General features: G+C 40.3%; 1 protein-coding gene and 1 long non-coding RNA gene across 2 annotated transcripts in view; one reads left to right on the forward strand and one right to left on the reverse strand.

Annotated features, from left to right (window-relative positions):
• Positions 1-22,612, forward strand: part of EPAS1 (endothelial PAS domain protein 1) — an 80,399-nt gene that overhangs the window by 55,019 nt on the left and 2,768 nt on the right. The window contains exons 3-15 of the mRNA XM_052806848.1: positions 193-344; positions 942-1,026; positions 1,532-1,650; positions 1,756-1,958; positions 10,871-10,977; positions 16,056-16,203; positions 16,961-17,169; positions 17,493-17,680; positions 17,921-18,031; positions 19,740-20,224; positions 21,332-21,455; positions 21,545-21,662; positions 22,181-22,354. Of these exons, the coding sequence (XP_052662808.1) occupies positions 193-344; positions 942-1,026; positions 1,532-1,650; positions 1,756-1,958; positions 10,871-10,977; positions 16,056-16,203; positions 16,961-17,169; positions 17,493-17,680; positions 17,921-18,031; positions 19,740-20,224; positions 21,332-21,455; positions 21,545-21,662; positions 22,181-22,354 (2,223 nt within the window). The remainder of the gene's footprint in view (positions 1-192; positions 345-941; positions 1,027-1,531; positions 1,651-1,755; positions 1,959-10,870; positions 10,978-16,055; positions 16,204-16,960; positions 17,170-17,492; positions 17,681-17,920; positions 18,032-19,739; positions 20,225-21,331; positions 21,456-21,544; positions 21,663-22,180; positions 22,355-22,612) is intronic.
• The window catches only part of LOC128150562 (uncharacterized), a 44,028-nt gene continuing 42,043 nt past the window's right edge, over positions 20,628-22,612 (reverse strand). Inside the window, exon 2 of the long non-coding RNA XR_008238096.1 lies at positions 20,628-20,831. This is a non-coding gene — a long non-coding RNA (uncharacterized LOC128150562). The remainder of the gene's footprint in view (positions 20,832-22,612) is intronic.

The following is a 22,612-nucleotide window of genomic DNA, read 5'->3' on the forward strand; positions in this document are numbered from 1 at the left end:
TCCTGCCTTTCTAGTGATAAGGACATCCCTTTCATACACTGTTTGGAAGGCCCCACCAAAAGCGGTTTGTGGAAAGGAAATTCTAACAGCAGAAAAATATTTTGTTGCCTTGTAACTGGATGTGCTTGCATTGAAAAAGGCTGGCTAGGGTGCTGAAGACTTTGAATGCTCTTTTTTCTTTTTTTTTCTCAGTATGTGCTGACAACGAGAATGAACTAGAGGCAGACCAGCAGATGGACAACTTGTACCTGAAAGCTTTGGAGGGATTTATTGCTGTGGTGACACAGGATGGAGACATGATCTTTTTGTCAGAGAATGTCAACAAATACATGGGTCTTACCCAGGTAACTTGTTCCCTAACACTTTCCTGTCTTTGTAATACAATTCCTAGAAACGAATCCTATGCCTAAATGCAGAAAACCAGCTGTGTGTCATTGCAGAAAAGACTGGAAATAAAATGTCTGATTTCTCAGACGGGTACCCTGCACACCAGACAACAGTGGGGTTTTTTTTCCTCTCCCTTTCTGTCAAAGTTGTAATGTCTTTGGTGACTGCAAAGTTGCCTTCCTAGATATTACCATGGAGAGGAGAATGGGTGTTTATTCAACTTGTGCCTTAGACTGTGGGACAGAGGGGATGGAGCTGCTCTTTTGGGTCCTCCCTTTTCTGCTTTGTGGATTGGGGGTTTTCTCCTTCTGTGTTGAAAATAACCAGCGGTGTTGACTGTTAACTGCACCATGCAAATCCAGAGATAGGGAATTGTTGGGAAGAAAATGAGAAGTTATGCACAGGATAAACAAAGGGAGGGTCACAGGATTTGTGTCTGTGAGCATCCTGTTGATGCACTTAGTTCTAGTGACCAGTTTCATCTGGTATTTAAAAACAGATAAATACTATTAGTTGCTTTTATTTGGCTAAATACAGTTCTTACTTCTGCACAGGTGGAATTAACTGGACACAGCATTTTTGACTTCACTCATCCATGTGACCATGAAGAAATTCGAGAGAGTCTGAGTCTGAAAAATGGTAATAATGAAAATAGAAAAGAGTCACTGTTTGCTTTTTAAATAACCAAACGAAGTAATTGGCTGACAGTAGAGATCTCTTAGTCATGGTAAAGGGAATTTTCATTCCTACAGTAATCATTAACTGTTATTCAATACTTTGCAGATTTGTTTTGTTTTGCCAAATACTGCTTATATATGATAGCACTAAGAACTGCTTGTTTAGTGTTTTCCTATCATCAAGTTAAGAGAGGCATAATGTTTTCACTTGTAAGACTTTGCGAAGATTTATGTGCTGCAAGCTAAAACATAGGTTTAAATGCACAAAGTCCCATTTAAGTTCCACTTTAAAGTTTTAGGTCTAAGCTCTGCAAACTGCTCTTCAATGCTCCATGAATCTTTGATGGTCTCTGCAGGTGAATTATCTGAAAATTAGTCTGCTATTTCTATTGAATCCTTCATGCTTATAAATAGAAGAAATCAAGAAGCAAAACTGAGAAAACTCATTTGCCATTTTCCTTTTACAGGTCTAGGCTTTGGAAAGAAAAGCAAAGAGATGTCAACTGAGCGTGACTTCTTCATGAGGATGAAATGCACTGTTACCAACAGAGGCAGAACTGTTAACCTCAAGTCTGCCACGTGGAAGGTACCATATTTTAGCCATAATAAGTGTTTTGACATAAAAAGACATTTTGGCATGTAGAGAAAGTATAGTCTAAGTTTGTTTCTCATTCAAAAATGATCATTTCAGGTTTTGCACTGTACTGGACAAGTTAAAGTGTATAAAACTTGCCCTCCTCACACTCTGTGTGGGTATAAAGAGCCTCTTCTCACCTGCCTTATAATAATGTGTGAGCCTATTCAGCATCCTTCAAACATCGATATCCCCCTGGACAGCAAGACCTTCCTGAGTCGCCATAGCATGGACATGAAATTTACCTACTGTGATGACAGGTAAACTCCACTGCTTTTTCCTTTCCATGGGTGTTTCTATCTTCTTGAACAAAACAACCAGTCCTTCCAAATGTCCTCCTCTATGGACCTGGTAAGCTAGGACAAGAAGTACAGTCTATTACCAAGACAACTATTCAGTGGCTCGCTTAATCCATCTCAAATCTCAGTTTAGGCAAAATGGTACTCCTGCTGTATTTCCTCCTCCTGCTGAGTAAGGAATTCAAGTTCACTGGCAGAAGACGAGGCAACTTAGAGCCATAAGCATTAGCTTCTTGGATTTTAACAAACTGAAGAGTACACAGGGTTTCTGTTCTCGTTTTCAAGAGAACATCTGAAATGACATGCATTATGGACCTTAGTCAAGGACTATTTTATGGTTGGTTTGGCCCAGGATGCTATTGTTGGTTAGCTGGAAAGTACTTTATGATCTAGATTAACTAAGAATTGCTAAGGCATCCAGAGCATCTGCAGCTCTGAAATGGGGTTGCAGCCTCTTGCTCAATGCAAAGCAAACAGTCTTTGCTGGTTATCTATCTGCTCCTTTTAGTGGCAAAATGCAGAGGAGGCGAGGATCTTGGGTCAAGCAAGGGGTTGTGTCCTCCACTCCCCACACTTCCCTCTTGAGTAGAAAAATTGGAGATCCCTCTAGTCTCCACCTGCCCAATTTCCCCTGGGATCTCCATGGTATTTGATACCGTCTACCTCTTCTCCCTGTCTACGTATTGGGTAACCATCTTCCCTGTGTGTGAGTGAGCCAGAGGTCCCTTCCCATGAAGTGTCCTGTTCCCTGTTTCCCCAGAAAGTCCTGTTTGCACTACTGCAAGTTTGGTGTTTGTTGGGAGATTTTTAAGTTCATGAGGTCATCCCTGAATTTAATATGAAATTTTCTGTCTAATGAAATGGTCTCCTGAAATTCAGAGGTGCTAGCAACTGCTGAGGTCTGTAGGGTTATCAGTGGGGTTATACATATGCTCGCATCTTATGCAAAAACTCACACGATTGAGATCTTGGTTATCTTTTTCATCCTTTGAAGGTTTTTCAAAACTTGTGCTAAGCAACATTACTATTTTAAACAATGTGATGAAGCAACCGTATAAACTAGCAGCATTAGCAGCTGTGAATGAAAGCAAGATTACGAGTGTGAAACTTGTGACTGACCTTCTGACCTCTCTGAGAATTTAGCAGCAAGTGTGCTGTAACTTGAAATGTCATCTGATGTAACCGCAGTAAAACAGACTTCCCCCCTCCCCTTTTTTTTTCTTCTTAATACTTTCAGGATGAAAATATTGAGATATCAATAGGATTTTGCTGCTGGGGGGGGAAGCAACAATATGGTAGTGACTCATTATTAAAAGCAATATACCTCTGAATTACTGGGGCCATTCAATGGCAGGCTAGAGGAGAGTAACAGAGGAGAGGATTTTGCTGTATTGCAGCATTCACATGTCTCTGCTCAGACTTATTGCGTAAGCAATTATAAATGCAAATTAGAGGGACTGCTACTATGCCATTAAAGATACACATGCTTATTTTAAAAAGAATGACATATTATGCCCTGTCTTAAACAGTGGGAGTTGATTTACAGGGAAAACTTTTCACATGGCAGTGAAATACAACAGCTTCCTCTGGAGGATTTAACTTGTAGGGAATTTCAGAGATTTTTCTTTAAAACCAGGCAACAAACCAGCACATCTTTTACTAGATAGTTTTGGTTGGATGTTTCATTCATGTTTTATTGAGATTATGATAAAGCTGTAAAAAGCCAGCCAGGCCAGAGAAGGAAGAGACCTCGTGAACCTTTTAGGTTCTTCGCAGCAGATCCTCCTGGCTCTCGCTTCCCTCCAAGAGGGATGTTGATTTCTCTCCAACAGGCGACACATCACTAGACACATAAAAATGCAAAACACTCAGCTGTTCTTATCGAATTCGGTGCTGCTAGACAAATTGGATTGAAGGAGCAGCTTATGCCAAGAATGTAAATCCAGGCTGAGGAGTGGAGGAGGAAAAGCAGCATGTGCCAGTCAGATGCCTGAACCCTTTTCAATGTACTCTGGCCTTTCTGCAGCGATGCAGCAGGGCTGACAGCTCATTTCTCCATAAGAGACTATGTCTTTCCAGTTCAAGGCTGATATCATTGAGGGCAGCGTGCCTCCTCTAGCAGGCTTCTGCAGCGATCTGAGTATCCCCTTTGCAGTTCATCTGGTGTGGACAGGTCTGCTTCCAGGGAGCACTAAGTTTTTATTTTTCAAGTATTCAGTTAAAGAAACTCTAGGATTTCTGAGGAAGTACCTTAATGAATGGCAGCTGTGCTGGACCTTACTAATGGAAGCATCCACCTTCAGCGTGAAGCTTAAGTGGGTACAAAAGAGAGCTGCCCTTGTACATGAAGCTGAAATTTATCCTTGTGGAAAATGAGGATCACGTCTGTCGTCTCCTTAGGAAAGCTCATAGTCTCTGTCACAAAGCAACACACAAAATATAGGCTGGCTACCTTTCAACACTTTGTTAACAAAACCTAGTTGGCTGAAGTGAAGTGCCTTGATTCTTCTGGCTTTTCCTCAGGAGGGTACAGGATAGATGCAATATGAAGCAGGCAAGACTGGCCATCCCTCATTTAAAAAGTGTGAGGCACTAGCCCATATATTTTGCCCTCCAAAAATAATTTATGTATGTGGGCCTGTGACTTGCCAATGGTTAGGTGGGATGTGTTTCTATTCTTAAAACATCTTTTGCAAGGTGATGAGCCTGTAGAGAAAAGTTTGTGAGATTTAAATAATAAAAATAGGTTGTTCTGTTAAATGCCTGCTTCAGCCATTCTTGGAGAGCAATTTAAAAATGTTCCCTTGCTCCACTTATCTTGGCTAAGTGGTTTACAGGAAGGATTATTTTAGCTGTAATATGGAAATGCTGATCAGTGGTACAATTCAATAATCCAAGTGAGGATTTAGTTCAGCTGCACAATGCTTTTGTGTTGGGAAGATGGCCAGTGAGGGTGTTTTAGTCAGAAAAAAAGGCAAGTCTTTGTACGAAAGCAATTTTGTTACGCTGGTGGCATAGCTGATGCTCGGTGTATCTTCCTGTGCAGGGCCACAGGTGTGATGGGTAGATACAAACAGTGACAGTATGTTTCTGTGGTGGAAAAATCTACAAAACAAAAGTGAAAACTGTATCTGAATTTGATAGAAACCCCCAAAACTACTTCAGGTGCCCCAGCAGATGCAGTCTCAGCCTTTATGGTTTATGCATAACAAAGGAAAACCATACGCTGTGTTTTGGAGGGAACCAGAGTTTTGAAATCAGGGAGGGTAACGTGGTGTAGGTGGCATTGAGCTTTTCAGCTTCATCCCTGTGACCTCTCTGAGGTGCTGGGGAGGGGAGATGGAAGTGCTCTTTGCCCATGATTGCTGCGGGTGACATGCGTGAGAGGAGAGAAGGATAAGGAAACAAATCTATTCTGCACGGGGCGAGATCTGTAGGCAACAACTCCAGAAGCTGCGTCACAAACCAGTTCCCTGGCACCGGCACGCTGAGAAGCGTATGTTCTCCATTACTTTGAAGGCATGGCTTGTTTTGGGGAATTGTATGTTCCTGGTTACAAGAAACCCAATTAGTTGTACTTTTTTTTGCTTTTTCTTGATTGGAACATTTTAATGGAAGAGTTGAAGAAGAAAAAGGAGCGATGGAGGATGTATGGTGATTCGGAACAGGATGGTGCAGGAAGATGCAATGCCAATAGTGTTGATCCCAGTCAGGTTTCTCCTAATGTGAGTGTACATGTGGGATCCAGGCTGTGCCCGACTGAGAGAAAACTAAGTTGTATTGTGCTTCCAGTTATGTCCCTGTAAAACAGAAATATGCAGGCACAGGGCCTTATATGAGGATTTAAGTCAGTTTGCCGTTGCACCTATATTTGGGGAATATTTTTAAATTAGGTGAGAATGCAAATAAGCATTTGAAAAGACCTCCTGTCCCTCCATCCCTGCTCAGGGGGAAAATGTAGTATGGAGACAACAGTGAAGTGATGGCAAAACTGGCTTTTGATATATGTCACATTTAAGAAAAAAACATGACCAACTTCTTTTGTTAATAATGAAACTTTGATTTAGGTAGACCAAATGAGTAGGAGAGACAGAGTCCTGGTGAAGTTTTTCATGTACCCATCTATTTTTTTTGCCTAGCAGGGCAGATACACCTGACCAGGCCAGCTGTCCCTCTGAGGAGTGGACAGGGGTCCCAGAATTTTGCATTTTATTTTTTTCATTGGCCTGGGTTAGAGTAGAAGAAGCCATAAATATTTTCAAGAGGAAATGTGGGTACTTGGCGGGACTGCCACACTGCCCTGCTGCCTGCTCTAGCAGGCTGGCAGGGCGCTTTACCCCAGGTCTAGTGGCTGTGTTGGGCTTTACTTTTTTTTTTTTTTTTTTTTTTTTTTTAACTCATTCTGCTTTAAGTATAACTGTTTGTTTGCTCCTGTCAAGACCAATTTAACTTCAATAACTTGGTAACAGTTTGAATACAGAAAGACTTTGTTAAGAGTTCCACACCCTCACACACACACAGTCCACACGTAGCCTGATGAATATACACCCGGCTGTTTTTTTTATGAGCAGTAAACATCTTTCACAAAGAGCCTGACTTCTCAGTCTTGATCATTCTTACGATACTATTTTAACTCAAGAAATGGTATACAATAAAAATGTGTGTGCTCCTATAAAGAGACAGAAAAGCACAATTTTAAGAAAAACCAAAACACTTGAAATAGCTTATCTCATAGGAGATGTAGCCTTTGAAGCAGTGAGCTTTGTTTGCTTTGCCATGTCTCAAAGAGATAAAGCAGAGCAAAGTTATACAAATCTAGAAATAGGATTCAGATTGCTTGTTTCTCCATTGTGTACCTTAAATACAAACCTTTGCCTTTACTCCACATCCCAAGAAATGGGTATATTAAGAGAAACTGAAGTAGTGCTCAGAAAGCATTTAAGTGACGGTGGCTGGGACAGATCCGCTACTGCGGAGGGCTACTGCCCACCTCTTTACTATGTTTTTTCCGAGATTTTGACCTCAGTACCTTATAGTGACAAGTTTAGCTCAGAAAACTGAAGTGCCAATCTGGCAAAATTAACATTCCCCCAAAGGTATTTGTGTTTTCAGAAATGAGTGGTTTATGGGAGAATAAATAGCCTCTCAGCCCACCTGTCATCTTCAACAAAAATTATTATTATCCTTCTAATTAGCACCAATTTAGCTTTCACAAATGCAAAGGAAATACAAAGCCTACCGAGGCAGGAATGCCATCCAAAACCACCATACAGTTTGTTTTCCAATTTTGTCATTCCACAGCTTTCACAAAGAGCAATTTTCTGTCTGGTGTCTAAGCAAAAGTAGAAGTCTTGTGTTCTGAACTTAGTGTTGTTTGGTCCCACGGGGCGTATACATTTCTGTGACTCCCTTAGTGATGTACTCCTCCTCCTCATAGTTCCATCGAATGCTTTTTCCTTTGCACTTAGTCCTCTGTGTATTCACTTGGCATTTCATATTGCTAAGAGGCTCCTATGGAAAGCACGCAGAGTTTGGAGGGTGCACCTCGCTGGCGAACCTCAAAGTGATGCTCAAGTGAGGTCAGTGCAGGGACCTTTGCTGAAGCACTTGCTGCTGCCTCCTGGCCCAGGTGCTGTTCGGGCTCTCAGCTGTGGCCACTCTTCTTCCACGAACGTCTCAGGAGACTCACAGGACAGGTGTGATGGAGATGGGGATAGCTGCCCGCCTCAGCCCTGGTGCATAATGCGGCATGGAATTGGGTAATCTGATTTCCAGCCTTGCACTGCCTGCAGCCTGCAAGATTTTTTTTTTTTAAGCTTTTCAGAGCCAGCAGCACCAGAGGAGGAATAAAGGAGGGTATGACCTGCCAATTCATGCACCCAAAACCAATACTGCTAACAATTCTTGGAGAGACGGTGTTTGTTATAAAATAGTGGTATTTAAAAATCTGGGAAGCATTGTCAGCCAGTTTTAGGGGGTTTCGGGGATGGGAGAAAGAAACATTCTATAATTTTTTTAAAAATCATTTTATTCCCAGGAGTGTTGAAAGAGAAATTTAATTAATCTGAATAGTGGTAACAGATTAACAGGTCACTTAACAAGGGCATAGAAGCTGTTTAGCCCTTTTTTTTTTTTTTTTAAAGTAACTATTTTAAAACAATTACTCTTGATTAGTATTTCAGTGTTACCAGGCGTGGGTTTAGAATTTAGCCAGTGTTGTGGGGTTTGTGAGTAATTCTTTGATATCTTATTTATCTTTCTGTATACTTTTTAGTTGATTGTAGTAAAAAGATATCAACCCACCACTTGCTAACTTTCACCCAAGATTACGTTAGATCTAATTAAATTTGACATTGTCACAGCAGGATTGCACCACAAGTCGTTCTGTGCCATGGAATGACAAGAAGAGTAATTTTATAGTGAGGGCGCTCTGTTATGAACAGCGAGGAGCAATTTGGGAGGGGAATTACAGGACTGAAATAGACAATTTTGCATAGAGATTGCAATTCCTACATGATAAAAGTTAAGAGTCCCCCAGCCCTCTGTAATGCATATTTTTTGCTTGCTATCTCAGTTCCACTGTTGACACCCATGAAGGCTATAATGTGGTTTTGTATTTGCATTGGTGCTGCTGGGTACACGATGCTTCTTTTTTTGCCATTATCTTTATTTCCTTTTCCTTCTCCCTGCCTAACCCCCACTTGGCTCTCAGCTCCCAATAACTAGATTAAGTCCTCAACTTCCTGAATTTTAAAAGCCTTCCCCTTGTGATGAGCTCCAAACTAACTGGGATGGTTTTATGGTACTATGCCATTATATAACCAAAGGCCAGAGTTTCTGTTTTTAAGGACTGTATATTTACACTAGTCCTGGCAAAAGCCTCTGGCCACTGACACCAATGTGTCCCAGCTGACTGTGTAAAGGCAGGCAGTAACTGTATTTTGGGAGCCTTACTTTTATTAGGGCTCCTTCTGTATTTGTTGTTTTCTCCTGATGGTTCAGGTCTGATGACCAACTTATTATGAGAACTGCTTTTATTAAAAAAGAAAAAGCAATTTTGGTTTCAGAGAAAAGTTAGAGATTTGACTGGGGTACAATTTAAAAGCTCAGAAGCTTGTTAGTGAAGAGAGTCAAAAAAACAACTCTGAAACCTGATTCAAGAATTTCCCCTTTGTCAGTCTAACTGCAAGCGTAAATAAAACTGTAAACGTAAACAGAAGAGTAAGTCTTCAGGGGGAACCCAATAAAACCAACTATAGTTTTTGCTCAACTAAACCATTATAAACCCAGGTTTGTTCCATGGAAATCAGGACAGAGAGTAGTTTTCAGAATGACAAAACCAAGGTGTCCCAAGGATATGAGCTATACAGTTCTGTGGAGGCGAGGGAAAAGCTGACTCAACGCCTTGGCATTCAACCCATACACAGAATAGCTCCATCTTATGTATCTTCCTTGCTGGAGGGGGATCCAGGAGATGAATACCATGCTCTTGCTCTGTTTCACAGTATTTACATGTCTGTCTTGTAAAGACATGCTTGTGTCTGTAGGGCTGCGCCAAGGCTGTCCTTGGAGTAGAATCATAGAATCATTTAGGTTGGAAAAGACCTTCAAGATCATCAAGTCCAACCATCAACCATGCCCACTAAGCCATGTTCTGAAAGTACACAAACCTGAGGATGTGTCTCTTAAAAGCAACAATGCCACTAATCAAATGTGGTGGTGGCAGATAAAGCCTTTCCAAGGGAGTTAGTTACGAGGCATAAAACTTGGGCACCACCATTGATGGCAGTGGCGTGCTGCAAGATGTGACCGTTCCTTGCAAACCTCCTGGCTTTTCAAGGTTTATGACAGCTTAGCAGTCGGTTTGTAGTCGTTTCTGCTACTGCTCTCTGCTACATTACAGGTTGTTATTGCAGTTTAAAAGCTAGGAAAAGGCATCCAAGAGCACTGTTGACTTGGAAAACAGTAATGTTTCCTTACTTTCCCAAAAGGTATGATGTCTTTGCTTTTGAATTATTTTTTTACTTACTGTGTTTCCTGTAAAGTAGTGTGTGATGGTATTTCAAATTGAATTTAGGAAAAAAGAACTCTTTTCCTCCACTCTCTCATAAGAGAAAATCATCTTCACAGTTTGATGATACATTTTCATTTATTCAGGAACTTGTGAGAAATCCTGCCTTGCCCGAGTACTCAGAAGGGCTCTGAAAAAAGTCTAGTTTTTGAGATCATGGCTTCCTTTGTGTAAAATCCTACTTAGTTTGTGGATTAGTCACCCAAGTAACCTAATCCATATGCTAAAGTTCTCATATAATTGAGAAACACTAAGTAGAAGAGCTGATTTTTTTCTTTTAACTGCACTTAATTTCTCACCTTGCATTTTTATTTTACTAAATGCAATACCCAAAGTAATGATTTAACCCTTCTACGTATGTTTTTTAAATGTACACATACTTTTAAACCTGATGGTGCCAACCACTACGCCCCTCACATGCATTTGATTTTGCATGATGGTAGTTGGGAGTTTCTGCATGTAGTGGACAGACTGAGAACTTTGTCAGCAACAGTTTTCCAGCTAAGGCCTTCTATAAGAGATATTGTGCAATAAGCCTGGGAAAATTTGCAACACGTGTAATGACATCCCTAGGAATTTTTATTCCGTTAGTAGTAAAAGGCAGTTTGTTCTGAACATGGAAATATTTCAGAATGTGATCAGAAGTCGTCTACAGCTCCTAATGTGTTCGGAAGTTCAGAATTTCTCATATTATGGTTTTAATTCTGTTAGTCTAAGGACTAGAGCTGATAGCTGCCCTGCACATATAAGCGTAAGGCTAAGGTGACCTGAATTTTAAATATCTGGTTTTTTCTTAACCAAGAATAACAGAGTTGATTGGATACCATCCAGAGGAGCTGCTGGGCCGTTCAGCATACGAGTTCTACCATGCCTTGGACTCGGAGAGTATGATCAAGAGTCACCAGAACTGTAAGTGACGTTCTTATTGTTCTTCATAGTTTGCACATAAAGCACAGCTTGTGGGTACCTCAATAAGTAGCTGAAAACACAAATGCACCTCGTGTGCAGATATTCTCTGAGAACAGTATTTACTCTTTGCAAGAAAGCTTACAGGTTACCATGCTTGTCTAGCTGAAACCTGCTGCTGATCTTTCCAGAGGGTCTGATTTTTGCCATAATTAAAACTAAACTTGGATGGTAGAGAGGAGAATCACTGTCTCTCTAAGTGATAATACAAGGATCAGCTGAAAACTTGAAAAGCTGAGTTGGGCAGTACTAGCCCAGTGAGAAGTGTGTTTACTGGTGGTATTATCCTTCTGCTGTGCCATTGGACTCAGCAGGAAGAGCAGCTGTAAAGTGTAATAGGAAGAGCTTATTGCAGTGCATTTTTGAATGTCTGTCTTCTGCTACCAAATAACAGCTATCTTCCCCACCCAAAATAAATGTGCGAGGAGACTTTCTAAAAGGGATATTCATTATACAAATAATACATACTGCCAGGAACAGCTGCTTCTTGTTATTCTTATGCATATGTGAACTACCAGTTTTAGCTGGTTTTAATGTAAAGTACCCAAATCATTCCAGGAGCAGAGATCAGATCCAAGATCTGCTACCTTTCTTCAGCAGGCCGCACAGTTATGCTTCCTCTCTCTCTCTCTCTCACATAAGGTGTCTTTAAAATTATTGGATTTAAATCTTCAGTCTCTGTCCTTAGAGTTGGCACTATGGCTGGAGGCAGCACGGTGCACTAATGTAGAAATGACGTTTCCCACCCTTGGCTGTTACAGCCACTGAACTAGGGTATGGGAGAGTTCTCAGCAATGCATCACTAAAACATCTGCCGCTGCTCTTTTTATAAAAACAAAGCAAAGCTCCTAGACTGGATTCCACAAGCTAAAAACATCCCCACCTTGTAGTTACTCTGATCAAAGTCTCTGTCCTCAGGAGCAAGCCCATGACTTAGGTCATGTCTGTAGGAAATTGCCTACCAAATAGACCAACAGTATTTCTGTACTTCCCAGAGAAAAGTAGCAGCAAAGAATAACTATCTGACCTTAAGGGGAAAAGGGAATATGCATTAGCTCCAATGGCAAGGATTCAGGACAGTTTTGAGCTGAAATGTTATTTGAAAGAATGTTTGGCAGTGATTAAAGTTGTGTGCTGTAAAACTGTTGGTATGAATCATCCCATTTCCAGAGCTGCTTAAAAGAAAAAAAGAAATTGAACCATACTTACAGAGAATTGTCTGGGAATGTATTTGTTAAAATTGTTTCTTAGGTAATGTGTTCATGTTTTTAATAGTGAAAAGGAATTAGTGATATTCATAGATAGGATGTCCGTATCCTATGCTGGGTTATCGAGAGTCGTCCTGAGAAATCAGGGGGGTATGCTGCACTGTTGCTTTTGAATCGTGGAGTTGCATTTCTAAGAATGGGACACCACCAGGGAGGGCATGAAATGAGAGCTGGCAATCCCTTTGGTAACAGGAGAGAGAGCGAGCCCTTGTTGGTTATCCCTATCTAGTTAATTAAATGGGACCACTGACCTGGGACTTGTCCATGTAAAGGTTTCTGGAGAGTTTCTAGTACCCATCTTGACCAGGCATTGCTTGAGGTTGCTCCTCACCCTAGCAATTCAATTCACCTCATGTAGTGCAGAGTGTGTGTCTAGATGCCATTTGTGCCTACTGAAAAGGGCCGTGTCCTGCAAACTTTTGCTGTTGGGCATGAGGACTGATCAAGATGCAGAATGAAGGCAAAGGAAAGTCTAGAGGGGTGAGTTATACCGGCAAAAGTGCTCAAGGCACTGTGCACTGGACAGGTTATAAATATTTAGGATCAATCTGTTCCATAGTGTTTATGATAGCACAGGATCATCATGGATGGTCTTTACTGTTGGAAGCACAGGACCAAAATCTGTGCTGTGATAAATGCTGTTGCCCACAGCTGAACCATCAGTTTACATCACCAGCAAATTTGATCCCTTTAATTTTTCTAAGATAAATACTTTCTGTGTCTTCTGGGACAGTCAGACTTCTTACTGACTCAGAGAACAACCACAAAGGCAAAGTAACAGCAAGCTGTGACTTGAGAAAACAAGCCCTCCAAATAGGAAATCCTTAGGTTTCATAATGTGTGCTACTGAGATGAAGTCTAATGCACAGGGTAACCAAGCAGGTATATAGCTTATACACAACTTCCTAGTTCTTCCTAGCACGTAGCTGTACAGAAGTTATTGGTTCTTCCTGGCCGTGGTCATTTACACATGAAAATATCCACTTCAAAATTCATGTTCAGCACACTTGTATTTATTAAACAATAATTTTTATTAGAAATATGCTATGTGTAGAGTATATATTCATACAATAATCCAGTCATCAATTCTGACAGTGCCAACCATTTAGTGTTGTAAAGATGCATAGGAAATAGAGGAAGGAGACTGAAGTTTGAAGACAGAGAGGAAGAAAAACCTCAAATGAGTCTCTTGGATAGAAGCAGAACTCCTTCCCTTTCCTTCCTTCTAATTTAGTGATAAATCACACTTGCTGCAGTTTTACTGTACTGCAGGGTTGGTTTTTTTCTTGAGGTGAAATAACAACCTCACATTCAAGCAAGCCACAATATTGTTTGTGTTCTTGGCTGGAACTATAGTCGCATATAGAGTACAAAAGTCTTAATTAGTCACCATCAAATGGAAGATTAGAGTGCATTTGGCAGTATTTAGCATACCCAGTTTTTCACATGTTATGCAAGCAAGATGAAAATCTCTGTCTTGTTACGTAAATCTACACAAAAGATTAACTGTAGAGCTATACTTTCCAATTCAGCAGTTAATAATCTATAATTGCTTCCATTTAGAGTCTGGTCTTGTTGCCATTAAGGCCAATGGGAATTTTGCTATTGACTTCAGTGGGGAGCTGAATATCAACATCTGGGACCTGCCACTTGGTAGTACGTAGCAGAAGTTTGACAAGCCTTCCAAGTGAATCATATTTCTCAAGTGTCTCTCAGCAATTAAAAAACAAATTTTGTGTTCAGTTAAATTCATCCCTGCCTTCCCCCTTTCTCCACCCAAAGATAAGGAATATAACTGGAGCCTATTTCATTGAGATGTTACTAGTTCTGTAAAGATACAGGTAATGTATACTTTTTAAAAAAAAAAAAGGGAGAAGTTCACTCTGAAGGCAGAACCTTAAATGTAGTGTTGATAAAGTCAGCAGTTACAAGCGTAGTGGTAGTTTATGACATTACCCCACGGAGGGATTCTGCTGTATTTTATTATATCAGAACATGACATGCTTTGAATAATAATAATCAAAAAGATTAAAGCAGTAAAAAGCTTCTTTATAATGTAACAGGCGCCTACACTGTGACTCTTATTGATGAGCTGATGATTAGGAAGCAGTGTAATAATGTTTCACATGCAGAGCAGAACAGTCCAGTCACTAAAACACTTTGAAATGAAAGCCTTTTGATTTTGTTCCACTAGAAGTATTTAATCAATAAAAGTAATGTTCTACTTTGTCTAAATAAATTAAATGAAGGATGATTAAATACTGCTAGGAAGAAAACAAACAAACTTCAGAGATAGAAGGATAAACACAGCAACAATTATGTGCAAAACAGTTGTTGCATTTCACAGGCCTGGATTTGTATAGTGGCGATATAGGAGAGACTGACAATAAATAGCTTCTGTTAATGGCCACATTCACAAGGAATTTTTCTGTACAAAGACTGCAGAATCAAGGTTCCAGCCTTACTGAGTCAAACTGCATTATTTTTAGGGCATTAATTTGATGGCATACTGTCTTCAGGCATAAAAGCTGTTTAAAAGGAAAGATTGGCCATGGGGTCAAAGGTTTAGTTGAGCCAGTTCCCACTTCTGCTACTCAGTGCAACTACCTCTGCTTACGAATACAAACTTCTATTAGTACGAGTACTGCTTGCATACTCCTGCCCTAATTTTATTGCCATTGATTGATAGTATTTTTCCTCAACTGACAACTGTGAATTGCATGACAATATTCATTGCTTTTAGGAAAGGGTTTACAGCAGACAGGACATCATAAAACTTTACATCTTGGAAGTCCAAAGCTCCATGCTGAAAACTCATTCTCTTCAAATATTACAAAATATTGGGGGGGGGGGGGGGGGGGGGGGGGATTGACCCTTCAGACATCTAGATGAAGCTTTAAACCTGAGTTGTACTATTGTATGTTGCTTGAGAAAGACAGGCCAGTTAAAAAAAAATATTTTTTTTAGTTAAATAAACTTTGTTTGATTTCTCACATGGGTCTTGGTTCCTTCTAGTCTGCTAATTTCAAGCTATTGCAGAGGAACAACACAGTTCAAGCAGACAGAGGAATACAGTAGTTCAGGTTTATTTTTGTCCTAGGCGAAACAGTCCCATTTACTGTTCTTAATTTTGATACTTTTTTAAGAGTTATATTACTTCTTCAGCCTCTTAAGACCAATGCTGTGCTAGTGACACCACTTTATTTGTGGTGTTGGTATCGCCAGCTCCTAACTGTAAGGTATAAAAAGAGATAGGTATAAATTTAAACTGTGAGATATTTTTAATTTTTTGTGAGTATAGCTTTTAAACCACCTGACTCTTGGGCTTATCCATCATCTAAACCAGAAAGCTATTAGTTTCCTAAATAAATTCACTTTTCCACAGATCAACTTGGGAGCCCAAACTGAGGCACCTCTAGAACAGGGACTCTTGAGAAACACGCAGTTAGCAGGCATTATTTTAGGTGCAGCTGGGATCTTATATTAAATGAAAAAAATTCCACACTCTGACCTGAATACTCAGACCGTCTCAAGAATTCAAATTTCCAATCTTGAGTGGAAACATCAAATGAACGGCCCCTTTTATATTTAAAATGGCTGAATTTTCCCAAAGTCAAGTGTCCTTGCTAGCAAATGTCTTATGCAAAACTGCACTAATGAAAACTCAGAAGTGGGTTTATTTAAAACAAGTGTTATATATTGTGCGTTCCTGTCCTGCTGCACTATTTATATCTCTCTGCCCCCTTTTCTCAGTGTGTACAAAAGGTCAAGTAGTGACGAGCCAGTACCGTATGCTTGCCAAGCATGGTGGATATGTATGGCTAGAGACTCAAGGGACGGTGATTTACAATACTCGCAACCTACAGCCTCAGTGTATCGTCTGTGTCAACTATGTGCTGAGGTAAGATAGAAAAACCACATATGGATTCATGTGCTGGAAGAAATGCAATAATCAGAGGAACTTTTGAAGGATCTATTTATTCAGTGTTGTTATTCTGAAATCAGTTTAGTCATGTTTGTTCAGTCTTGTTTAGTGATGTTAGACATCAATGAAAAATGTGGCATGCCCGTTCTCATACATGCTGTTGAAATATACCACAGCCTTTCTCTTCGGCAGAGTGGCTGCTGTGCTGATACAACAGAGTATAAAGCCTGCACTGATGATTTTATTGTGCAACACAACTGCTAATGTGCTCTGTTTTTCTAATGCTGTGACAGAGAGATAAAATTAAGTAGTAATTGTATCTTATGTTGCTAGGAGAAGCTGTTTACTGCCTCAAAAATCAGGACCAATCAGGAGTTTTGCCTCTGTCTGGCAAAACTCAAGTATTTTTTGGTCCTAGATGGGCCCAAAAGAGGAAATACTTATTTGAATGATAGTCTGGGTCATTATAGCCTCAACTACATCCCTTTAAAAAGCAGAGCAACAAAGCCCCAAGTATTCCCACAGAAGTCCTGACAACACTCTCTGCGTCATCTGAGATGATGGTGCTCAGCAACGCTGGAACTGTGCCTCGTGTGTCGAGAGCCTGGCATGCAACCGAGAGAGGCCAAAACACTTGTACGGGTCCCAGCTTTAGACAGTTTGTACTGTCTACATTACCCGCATCTTTTTTTTTTTTAGAGTGCAAAATGCCTAAAACCTATTTTCTTGTTAGTGAAATTGAGAAGAACAATGTTGTGTTCTCCATGGACCAAACGGAATCGCTCTTCAAGCCTCACCTGCTGGCGATGAGCACCGCCTATGAGAGTGGCATCCCCGGGTCAGAGAAGAGCGACTTCTTGTTTACTAAGTTAAAGGAGGAACCAGAGGAACTTGCTCAGCTGGCACCAACACCCGGCGATGCCATTATTTCCTTGGATTTTGGTTAGTATTTGTATAAATAATTTTCATGCAACAAAGAACCACATGTGAGTCTACATTTAGAAACTTAATAGACAAGTCTGGTTGCTCTGTGTACAAAGCGGGATTAATAGCTATAAGAGCCCACGTGCTCACACCAGTGGAAAATTTCTGTGAATGAGAGCAGAATCGGGCTTTCTTGCTGACTAAACAACATGCATTAAGTCTATGCCAACTTATTGTCATGGCAACTAGAAGCAGTGTTTACTTTTAATGAATAGCTGCAATTATATCATAACACACCACAAGCTAAAAGCATTCATTAATATTGTTAAAACTCCATCCAGGGACACAGAAGTTTGAGGAAGCCCCTGCCTTCACCAGTGCTGTTTCGACACCAAACAAAGCATGGCCAGTGGAAGTAAAAAGCCACACTGCTCAAGGTGAAACACTGACGATACCATCCTTTACAATGCCTCACATTGCACCTGGAAGCAGTACTCCAAGTGCAAGCAGCAACAGCAGCTGTTCCACGGTAAGAAGAGCTTTAAAAAAAAAAAAAAAAGTATGTTATGTTTTATATGTAAGTAAGTAAGTCCCATCAATACATGTAGATGACGTTTTCATGTTAGCAGTCCTGTTTCATTGCTTATTAACAAGGCCCAGTGTATCTATATCCCTCCAGTACTGCACACATCTTAAGTATAAATGGCATGATGCTAAGCCAATACTGTTGTTGCGTTGCTGCTTATAGCAAATTCTTATTTCTGTGCAGCCAAGCAGCCCAGGAGATTATTACAGCTCTATGGATGAAGATCTTAAGATTGAGGTGATTGAAAAACTTTTTGCCATGGACACAGAATCAAAAAGTCAGTGCACCTCCCAGGTAAGGAACTAATATCTCATCCAAAAGCCATAAAAATCAGTCCCCTCCTAGTAGGTAGTACAGATGCATGCTGTATGTGCAGATACTGTGATATAACATCCAAACGTATACACCAAAGCTTTGATGCACAACGCTAACAAAAACATGCACTTTCAAAAGCTGTGGTGTAAATTTCTAACCCTAACTGTCTGAAGCAAGTGCTTTAGGGTGTCACTGTGCTGGCACTGCCAAGAAGAAAGAAGCAGGAGAGAGCTTTCAGAATTTGGAAGCTTCTGTAGACTGGATAAGGAATATAAGCAGCAGCAATTTTTTTTTAAATCTGGCGTACTGACTAGTGAGTAAACATCCTTTCTAGAACAAAATATAAATAAATTAATTCTGGCAAAATGGCAAAATGAGAAAGGAATGCCCCTCATAGCACATATCTGCTTCAACTACAAAATGAAAACTGTCATTTTGGATATATTCTTCTTGTCTTACCTCTTGGAGGATTTCAGAGAGAGGTGACAATTACTTGCAGATAAAGTAACATGGTCTCCATCTCCTGCGTTCTAATCAGGGTGTAAGTGTGGAAATTCCCTCTATAAATAACTCTCTTAATCCTCCACTATTATAACATTACATCAGGTGAGCTAGTGAACAAGAGGTGTAGGCCTGATGCAGCCCACCTAAGTTTAAATAACAAAGGCATTTCAATTAAGTAGGAGCTTATACTTCTTTATAGTTAAGAGAAAGGAACAGGCATTGCTGGCTGTCAGCTCAGCCCTTACACTCATCTCCTTCTATTAATCCTATGGAAAGTCTGGGGTGATTGGGACCCAAATGAGGTGCCTCAATTTGCCAGTACAATTTGCAGAATTAGGTAGGTGGTAGTCTATGTCCTGAAGAAATTTCATCTAAATCTGGACATAGAAACAGCAATGAAAGCAATAGAAAGAGTGGACAGATAGGAGGAAAATGTGTATCAGGATCAAACTCAGTGCAAGACTTCACATGTGCAAACTTCAGTTTTGTCAGATTCAGCATCTGCTTGCTCAGGTGTGTCCCACCACATCAGCAGCTTTGGTGCAAAAAATGAGCATTAGAAAAGTGCCCCTCTCATGATCTGGCTGGTGGGCCCATATAGATTTCCCTCTCTGTTCAGCTCTGGTAAAATGCCAAGAGAAATGAATTTAAATATGACTAGTCCTCCAAGGGAAAAAAAAAAACCAAAACACAGATTTTGGTGCAATAGTGCCCTTCCAACTACATATTTTAAAACTTTTGCATTTTTAGATGCATTTTTTTCATGTAGCTAGATTACGAGAAAGCTGTGTTTCTATTTTAGCATGAAAAACCCTGAGGTTCAACTACATGCCACATGTTGTAGAGTCTTGGCAGACAAGTTATTCAAAGCGTAATGGAACACAAGATCTACTTCAGATCACACTGATCTTGCAGGCTTCATGCAAGCTGCTTTAGCAATACTGCTTATCTGGGAGGGGGTTTTTTCTTCAGCTTGTTGTCTTACTTTGCTGATGATGATATGATGAACATGTATGTTACAGAAATAAGACATTTTTAAATAGGAGCTGGCCAGTTTCATGTAGGTAAATTTGGCATACAGTGATTTTTCAGCTTTGCATCTACTAGTATTGCATATCACACTAAGTGCCACAACTACTATTAACTTCTAGTTTCTTTATGAACTTACTTTATTTTTGCACAGACTGACTTCAATGAACTGGACCTTGAAACCTTGGCTCCTTACATTCCTATGGATGGAGAGGATTTCCAGCTCAGCCCAATCTGCCAAGAAGAACGTCCTCTCTCTGAAAGTGCACAAAATACCCAGCAGAGTCTAAGTAGCATGAGTACCATCTTCCAACCCCTTGCTTCTGCTTCACAGAGTCAGTTCCTCACAGAGAAATATTGCCCACAGCTATCAAATAAAAACATTAACCCTGGTCATGGGTCGCTGTCATCGGTGTTCTTCAACAACGTGAGTAGGTCACCTCTGCCACCGTACCATGACCAAGCCAGCACTCCCCTGTCTTCGATGGGAGGAAGACCAAACACCCAGTGGCCACCTGATCCTCCATTAGAATATGTTCCTGCTAAATGGAGACTCATGGATAAATACTCAGGATCCCTATCAAGTTCCCCCTCAGGGCCACCAGTACATTCTCCAAGCGTGCCCATATATAAAAGAAGGTAAGAGTTTTTGTGGTATAACTGTATTTTACTCAGAAAATATTTTGGGAGATGAGGGGGGTCATAATCTTGAAAAATTCTTTTTTCTCAGTTCAGCTGGAATAAGTTCTTTTGATAGGCATCAGACTGCACCTCTGGGGAAATCAGTGTGGTGCTCTCCTGGGGCAGTCAGTCTAGTGGAAGCAGACTGGGTGGGCTCATTTTTCATTGCCTGTAAGGGTGCATGAGTGGATTTTCTTGCTAGTCAGGTAGAAATTACCCCAGTAATTCTGCAAAGCCTGCTTGACTTTATGCAGTTTAAGAAAAGTACTGAAAAGGCTTACTGGTCCAGCAGTAAGCTGGGACCCATGCATACTTTCTTACCTTGCATATATTTTTTGCACAACAGAAAATAGGGGAGAGGGAGGGATGACAGTACATTTATTGTTGGCATATGTAAGTAAGATTTAAAATTATAGGCTTTTTTCTACAACCCTTCCTCACCTTGTTCGCTTTTACACATGGGAACAGTATGCAATGAGATGTAGCTCACAGGCTACAGTCCTAGAAGTTTCCTGTCATAGCTAGAAGCTTCTCTGTAGCTCTTGGGTCTTCACTGTTGGTCACGCTAAAACATTCAGGAAGTACATAAAGTAGAAAGGATCATTTTAAAACATGAAGCTTGCAGTTTGCTTTCTGAGATTTCTTGTTGGCAGAAATACCAGTGTCTGAATATGCATCTGGAAAGAAGGGGTTTGTCCCCAAACAGCAACCTGTGTGTTCATATATTGTATGCAAAGCACTGGGACAGGTGTGGCTCTCAAAATCCTATCCTTAAAAAATTGCATGACTTTCTTTTCCACAGCATTTTTATGTCTGCCTGGAGATCCCTAGAGGCTGTTTATGCTAGACTTTCATTAGTCTTTGATCCCAAAAGTCAAAAGTTTCCAAAGCTTGTGGGGATGACTAACAAAAGGAAATAAAAACATTTGACATTTGAGGTCTGTCCACTGTCATGTGTCAAAGAACACCTTAAATGTCTTTAAATGAAAGAAGAATCTGCATAAGTGAACAAGATGGTTTAGAATTGCCTCCCTGCTCACTTACCCAGAGACCTTTTCTCCACAGGCCCCTGGATGCTTTTGGGCAACGAGGCATAGATGTAAGCCCAGCAAGAATTGCTCTGTCTAACAGTTTGAAACTGAAGCGACAACTGGATTATGAAGAACAAGCATTGCAACAGCTGAGTGGGGTAATCATAAGAAATGCATCTCCTTCACAACTTTGGACTCACCATGGTCATTGGTGTAATTATTTATTTTGCTTTTCTTCACATTCTAGGGAGATCCATCTGTCATTAACCCTTCTCACCTAATGTGGAAGAGAATGAAATTTCTCAAAGGGGAAAACTGTTCCTTGGTTACAGAAAAGAAGTCTCTCAGCACAAGCGTTCTTACTGGTAAGACAAAAGAAAGTGGTTTTGCAATGTTTTGTATCGAAACACAATTTTAAGGCAGGTTGACTAGAAACAAAGACTCTTTCAAAAGGAAATGTAAATAAGCTCTGTAAATATTAGACTAAGATAAAGTTAAAGATCAGGTTGTATCACTAAGAGCTGAACAATTTAAGATACATTTGATAACTACCAGGTAGATGGTTTCATGTATGTTCACATCCTTGCTTTGGAGGTAACAGAGATCGGCTTAATGGAGATGGGTTTACCTCGTGCTGATCCGAGGTGCAGGCATCTCATAGCTAAAAAGGATAACTTTCTCTCTGTTTCCTTACACAAGCATATCTTGGGTGCAATACTACTTCTAGAGCTAGTGCTGTTTCTGGACTTCCTTTGTGACAAGATGTAGGTATGCCATGTGACCACCATGACGAGGATTGCTTTGCTTTGAATTAGTATTATCTACTATAATTATTACACTGGCTTAATTTAACTTTTTTTTTTTCTGCTACTGTGTGAATCAGATGAATTTGTCTGTAACTTAAGAGGTCTGAGCCAACCAATGAATCAACTGCAGCAGCAGCAACAACCCACCTGTGGCAGTCCTGGTGAGAATTTGAAAGCAGGAGCGTTTCCCCCTCCGTTTTACAGTCCCCGTTATCAGGACTATACTGTCCAGCCAGCTCATAAAGCATCAGGTAAGAGCTGTCAAATACCAAAATTGGAAAATGTTGGTATTTAGTTCCAATACTGATTCCATGAAAGAAAACACTTTAAAAAAAAAAAGGGAGGGGGGGGAGGAGGAAGATAAACTAAGAACCAAATACGTATTGTTTCATAGAATGAAAAATTAGTTCTCTTGTTTAGTGTGAAACTTTTAATGTCTACATTTGTAATACATGATGAAAAAATATTTTTGCCCTTCATTTCAATTAAACTTAATACCTTTTTACCTT

The sequence above is a fragment of the Harpia harpyja genome, chromosome 13, assembly GCF_026419915.1.
Source record: "Harpia harpyja isolate bHarHar1 chromosome 13, bHarHar1 primary haplotype, whole genome shotgun sequence".
Classification (NCBI taxonomy): domain Eukaryota; kingdom Metazoa; phylum Chordata; class Aves; order Accipitriformes; family Accipitridae; genus Harpia; species Harpia harpyja.